General features: G+C 38.9%; 1 protein-coding gene across 1 annotated transcript; it reads left to right on the top strand.

The window, feature by feature from the left end:
• Positions 1–1,445: 1,445 nt before the first annotated feature.
• LOC108683089 (ribosome-binding protein 1) lies at positions 1,446–7,049 on the top strand. The gene is made up of 2 exons (XM_018172371.2): positions 1,446–1,597; positions 5,742–7,049. The coding sequence occupies exons 1-2, from the start codon at positions 1,586–1,588 to the stop codon at positions 6,762–6,764; spliced, it is 1,035 nt and encodes a 344-aa protein (XP_018027860.1). The 5' UTR covers positions 1,446–1,585; the 3' UTR covers positions 6,765–7,049.

The raw sequence follows: 7,049 nt of genomic DNA, 5'->3' as shown, positions 1-7,049 counted from the left end.
CGTTTCTATTTGCATTTTCAGTAATTATATTTTAACTCAAGACTTTTTATTACTTGCTAGTTTTCATATACATTGCTAAAGTTAATTATTCGGCTATATCGTTACCTGATATGCAATACACTGTTAGAAAAAACTGTGAAAAAACGGTCCCACCGGCATCCTAGTGGCCGGTCGCCCCGTGAAAGTGAACGGTTTTGCCGTTTTTATCAGATGTTTTACGGATTTCTGGTGTTAAATTGGAATAAAAACGGTGAAACATTGTTTCTTTTCACGTGCCGACCGGCCACTGAAACGCCGGTAATACCGTTAACGGTCATTTTTCTAACAGTGTAGGTTTAACCAGAGCTAATAACTTATTTACCATCTATGTCACCTCATATCCGCTAATTAACTGCCTGATCTACCGTTTTAACATCATCACCCGATCTACTGTTTTAACCTCATCACCCGATCTACCATTTAACATCAACACCCGGTTTACCGTTTTAACATCATCACCCGATCTACCGTTTTAAATCATCAGTATTCTACTGTATTAACCTATTAGATTATTTTCACCCACATTCTACAGTCAGGTTTGGTCCCACGATATCACCTGACTATATACAGTCAATTTACAGGCACGCCTTTCGGTGACTCAAATAAATTTTCTCAGGATTAACGCCTCTTGGTCATGAACTGGAAGCGTCCTTCAACGTTTCTGCGCGGAGACATAAGTTCACGGATGATTCTTATTACGATACACTTGGCCTTGGCTTTAAAGGGGTAATCAAGGCACAAAGATCCATTAATTAAAAAATTTGCTTGAAATTTAATCTTTAATTTCATTGTACCACGTCAAAGAATAGACTTTTCAGTTTGTATAGTCGCATATGTTGAGAGGGATACAGGATTTTTTTCGCAAATAGTGCCTTAAAAACGTCTACCTCTGTTCAATAAGTTTATATGATATTTTAACTATATTGATGACTAATTATTAGCTCAATTGTAAATGTCGAGTCGTTGCAAAACATTGTTCCCGCTCTAGACACAAAATCCGTCTACTTCAATATTAGCGATCAGAACCTTGCTGGTAATTAATTATTAGTAAATAATTGGAACGAACTAGTTAAAAGGCCTCATTATATTTTAAATTATAATTATAACATGAAAGAAATAACTTTTAATTTCTATAAAATTATAGCTGAATATCACAAAAAGGTTTATTACATTCAATGGTCGTGAGATAAAATAAAAATACCATGTCCCTCATACAAATAAGTCCACAACCGACTTGTTAACACAAATATAATAAAAAAATTTGACTAAATACATTGTGATTTAGTGTAAATCTTAACTCTGGATTTGGATGAGCAGCATCGGGCAGAGCTACACGAAGCTTTGTTTCAAAAAAGATCCCAAGGTCTCGGCAGCGCTTATAACGGCGGCGCCTGACCCGAGCGTCGACATTCGTGGTCTGACGAGCAGGCTGTTGCAGTGCTCCAACGAAGCGCGAGTTGCTCATCACCGACAGGAAAAATAGGAAACTTCCCAAGCAATTTTATTATTGAAAAATTCAGTCGAGTGAAAGCCGGATCCTGTAACCATGTGGAACATTGTGAGTTATTTCCATACAATTATCTAACTCAGAGGAAACAGTTCGTAGCATGCTGGGATCGAATGCTAAATGCGGCCTTATATACTGAATCGTTATCATGTTTTCTAATAGATGATGATAGTATTCAAATTGGATCGTCTAAATAAACGAAATTGTTTAAAGAATGTAACGAACAACTGAGAGTAATTTAAATTATAAGTCAAGGAATGCACCACAAAAATATTCGAATAGAAAAGAAACCAAGAATTGTATAGTTTGAAACTGATCCAGCATAAATATTATTCATTTGAGTTACCTGAAACACTGGAGAAGTTCATGCCCACAATTCGTGAAAATGAAAGTGGTGGAGCAGCTTAATATTTCTGCCCTCAGACGACCTTAGCCGATGAAAACTGAAAGTGGCGGCTGAAAATGGAACGTTATCGCAGAAGTTGCGGTCGATGAATAGTGCGGTACCGCATAAGTGGCGGTCGATGAACAGGGCGGTACCGCATAAGTGGCGGTCGATGAACAGGGCGTTTTCACAATAATATTGCGTTATCGTTTTAATTGCTGCAGTTTGAGACGCCAGAATACTAGAATTCAAATCTGCGAAGATCGAGTTTTTAAGTATACGTGCAGATTAACAGAACTCGTGAATACCGGCTTGTTAAATACCACTGGCAAATCGGAAGGAGATATTCAAAAAAACAAAATAAAAATTTATAAAATATATAGAAACTTAATCTTATGAAAAATAAAAAGAACTAAATGAAATATTTTTAGATCACCGTCTCCTACTGTTAGTGCGTAAACTTTTACTTTCTCAACTACGGTATGAGTCTCAGTAAATTTCATTATAATCTTGGAAATTCCATGATTTGATGGAACATGTTCTGCATGAAATATGATTACAAAATTTTGGCTAAAATTGACAGAAATGGTTTTTATAGGCAACATCGATGCCTAAAAGTCGCATTCTCATGTTTCATCAATGAAATGGCGAAAAATATAAAACTTCATCCTTGTAAAGAAGAACTTGAAATTCGTATCCGATCTTTTCAAGTATAATGACGGTACGTTTTTCCTGCACCGCGGAAGGCCTTGACTGCAGCCTTGATGTGAAGAACATCGCACGCCGCCACCGGCAATCGACTTCGCCGTAATCATTACGTCTTCAATTGCATCCCTGAAATTCATTACCATTCAGCGGTAAAATCAAATCACGTAATTCTTCACTTTGAAAATTCATGGGCGTGAATTTTCAGGTTTTCAATTCTTTATGAGGTCGCAACAAATTTTATTCAAGAAAACACTATTATTAATTTCCTCAAATACCAGTTACAAATTGGTTATAAATTGATCTATAACATCCGCGTTTGTTTTTATTCTGCATCAAAGCAGGTCTTATGTCAAGTGAAAATCTATTCAAATCTTACAATTAATTATCATGCGGTGTTTCGAGGTAATCCTGTCACGTTTTTGTCTGAAAAAATGTGTACAGTAAAGAAAAGTGCATGAGGCTCAATGAAACGCATTACGCACGTTGACATTATAAACTTTTTAAAATCTTTCATCTCAAAATAAAAAAGGGAAACAATTAATGAATCTTTCCAATCGGATTGATAGGCCATATGCTTCAGTGGACAATGTTTTCTGCCTTTCGGGCCAGTTCGATTTGCACCTAAAATTGGTGGCATTGATGTTCGGAGTAATAACTTTTCATGCGGGATTGCTTGTACGTTGAAAGTTATTCACATGACAAAGGTCTCTCAAGTCCTGCGAAAATTTAAGATTCAACTTGTCTTGCACATTTCCCATCTTAGGTTGAATAAAATAAGAATAATTGTGAATTATAAAATCGATAATTTCGCAAAGCTTTGGATATGAATTATTGTAACGTAAAGCATCAAAATATATCATCTATGATTTTCATAATGTAATATTACTGGTTCCATGCAGAGCGAGTTTAAAGTTTAATCTTAACGTATGTCGTGCGCAGTATTCCTTGTATAGCAACGTCTAATACTTATACTAATTTATTGCAAATTGTGCTTTGTCTCGCACGCTCCTCGTCCTCCTTGGAAACTGGAGTCGAATTCGTGTGGAAGTTGTCTAAGTGACTGTACATAGTAGAACAGCTCCAGCTGGTGCTTACGAACGTCTGTACTGACTGTATAGAACAGCTACAGCTGGTGATTACGAACGTCTCTACTGACTGTAGAACAGCTCCAGCTGGTGATTACGAACGTCTTTACTAACTGTAGAACAGCTCCAGCTGGTGATTAAGAACGTCTTTACTGACTGTAGAACAGCTCCAGCTGGTGATTACGAACGTCTTTACTGACTGTAGAACAGCTCCAGCTGGTGATTACGAACGTCTTTACTGACTGTAGAACAGCTCCAGCTGGTGATTACGAACGTCTTTACTGACTGTAGAACAGTTACAGCTGGTGATAATGAACGTCTTTACTGACTGTAGAACAGCTCCAGCTGGTGATTACGAACGTCCTTCTTATCAATATCAATGATAAATTGTGATGAGATGTATGGCGGCCATAATTATATATGCGATGTAATGTGCTTCCTCCAGCTTCATGATGATAGAATGGGAAGTGAATGCGGGGTTTTTATGCCCTAAATAAATGACAGAAAAATTAAAGTGAATTAAAATATAATTCAGGTTTTGGGGACAATGGCATGATAAAACGCTGAAATACATGAATTTTTACTTGGTGAAAATTTAAGAGTGTCTGCGTGCTGTGTGAAATTTCATAATTCGTAAATTTGAATATTGTAAGTTTTGCTTCGATGATTTGGAATTCAAGGCTTCCGCGTTGACCGAAAGTCAGGCATCACTACTTTAGTCAAAAAACTTGAACTCAGCAATTTTAAAGAAAAATTTCTCACTAGATTTAACAAGAGAATTTGATCCAATACAATGTCTTCCCTGGGACATAATTTCCTTACTGGATTCAGTGAACGTCTTTCAGGACTTACATGGTAGGATACCTGCCATTTTCGGTTTCCGATATTTCTATTTGCGGATTCAGCTGATCAATTAATATGAATTTGATGGTTTGGAAAATTCGAAAGCGCATAAACTCTTACTGGTAAGAGGACCATAGGTTGGCTTCCTTAATTAACGTTGCAGGCTATAACTGGCAATAAGAAGTTTGTTCGTGAGATACGACATCTGAGAGAAACAACAGTTGGTTAATATCAATTAAGGAGATTGCGATACATCAACACAATTTGATTCTTAATTTAATATTTTTAAATCATCAGTACCCTGAATGAAACATAACAGACAACTTCAGAACGAAGGTTCATGTGTCACTTCTATATGACTCTTACATTGCCTCATTACTATTGCGTTAAAATTAATCTCTCCGAATTCTTTCGAAAGAGTTCAGTTTGCTTAAACAGAAATCATGGCCATATTCATGGTAAGCCTTTAATATATTGATTGATAATAATAGGTAATTCCCCAGAGCGCTGCAGAGCGCCAGTTCTCGCGTCATCTGCAACGGTGCAAAAGATAGCCAAATTTGAAATCTTAGAGTACCTGAACTCTGAGGATCTTATTGACTGCATGAGAGATTCATGGGCTAAAGTTTTATTTTTAATTGTTTCACCAACCGTTGCAGTAATGGCAGGATACTTCGAATATACGAGTTAATACACCATTATTAACGTGGCTTAAATGTGACGTACTCAAGCCTTAGTTCTTAATGCAGTAGACAAAGCGGGCGATGCCTGTTGCTAATTTTACGGTAAAATTTGTACGTAATATTCAAGAGAACGAAAACTGCAAAATGACTTTCCGATATTAACATTACCTAGCTTCGGAGCGTATAAATGAGCCGAGGAAGTTTTTCTCTAACAGGTTTATTTAGAGCTTATGCTTTTTTATGATAAATGCAAGTATTCAAAGGATATATATCTCTTTTTATGAATATAAGCCACAATCCTTGGACATATAAGGTATTTTTAGCGCATTTTCTCATTTGTGGAAAAGGCGCTATTGCATGTGCTCGTCATGTTCGTTCGTCTGTCTGTCTGTCTGCCCGTCCGTGAATTCACGTTTTCGTCGACGAAAAAATGCGCTCTCTGTCACTAAATGCAATGAGTGCTGAGTTATATTTTTTAATGTTTTTTTCAGGTTGTCTTGACGCTGTGGGCAAGTGCCAGCTGCCTCGCGTTCCCGCCTCGTATGATCTACAACTACAAATCAGACCATCTGAACCACGAGCAGACTGGCGTGGCTGGCAAATCAGTGAGCGGCGGGTACGGTTGGACTGCCCCCAATGGCCAAAAGTTCAGTGTTAACTACATTGCTGACAACAAAGGCTATAGGATTGTCAGTTCCCATAATGTCTTTCCTGGAGGCAAGCCGTTGAATCCCGTAGAAACCTTCCCTCCTGCTCCCAAAAGCTTTCCTTCCGCTCCAAAAAGTTCCGATTTCTCCGCACCTGCACCAAGCTTGCATCTTAAATCAGAGTCCAATCCTTTTACCTCCCCAAATAAGCCTTCAGTTACTTCTTCATCATCTTTCTTCAGCCCTCAAACTAAGAATTCCTTAGCCCGCGCTCACTTCGGACTGGCGGAGCCAAAAATAAACGAATCTCCGACCACGACCACGACTACCACAACTCGCCGCCCTGTCACCGTCATTTTCTTCAACACAACACCCAAGGCAGCGAAGCCATCGTCGTCTGTGGTGCCTGTGCCCAGCAAAGTCGTAATCCCTCAGGTGAACCGAAAGACTTTCGGTGGCCAGCCATCGGCGCCTGAAGTGGCAGCCAACGAGGCCAAAGAACCCGCTGCCGAAGAGACTGAGGGGGCTGACACTACTGGACCAAAGAATGCTAAATCAGTTGCTGCATCTGAAGGTGGCAATGTAGCGGGTGCTGATGGGGCTGAGGCGGAGGGAGCTAGTGCAGGAAGTAAAACCAAAGATGCTGGAAGTACTGATGCTGCTGGTGAAAAGGCTGGAGGTGCTGAAGCCGAAGCAGGAGCCGCAGAAGAAGGAGCCGAAGGAGGTGGTGAAGGAGAAGAAGGAGCTGAAGCAGGGGCTGAAGACGAGGGAGCTGAAGCTGAAGGAGAAGAAGCAGAAGCGGAAACTGGTGTAGAGGCGGAGGAAGAAGAGGAGAGCGGTTCAGACAGCGCTGGTGAGGATTGGTGAATACGATGCTTTTGCTGTACATAGTGTACAATGCCCTTTTTGAATCAATATGAAATTAATTCAATTAAAAAGAATTGGCCCTAAGCGATTGATTCATAAAAAAGTTTACATATTCTAGGAGTACTGTAAATCTCAGCTACTGTTTTTCACTTTTTTAAACCACAAAACTCATCATGATAATTTACACTGTAACTTTAGATCTGAAAAAAGCGCCCTCGGAGAAAACCATCAAGTTCGCATGTAAACAGAAACTTATTTGTAATTTAATAAAGTGTTACAGGTCGA

The sequence above is a fragment of the Hyalella azteca genome, unplaced genomic scaffold (genome assembly GCF_000764305.2).
Source record: "Hyalella azteca isolate HAZT.00-mixed unplaced genomic scaffold, Hazt_2.0.2 contig11898, whole genome shotgun sequence".
In the NCBI taxonomy this organism is placed as follows: Eukaryota; Metazoa; Arthropoda; class Malacostraca; order Amphipoda; family Hyalellidae; genus Hyalella; species Hyalella azteca.
Note: the sequence above shows the minus strand (reverse complement) of the source record. Positions and strands in the feature narration are given on the sequence as shown.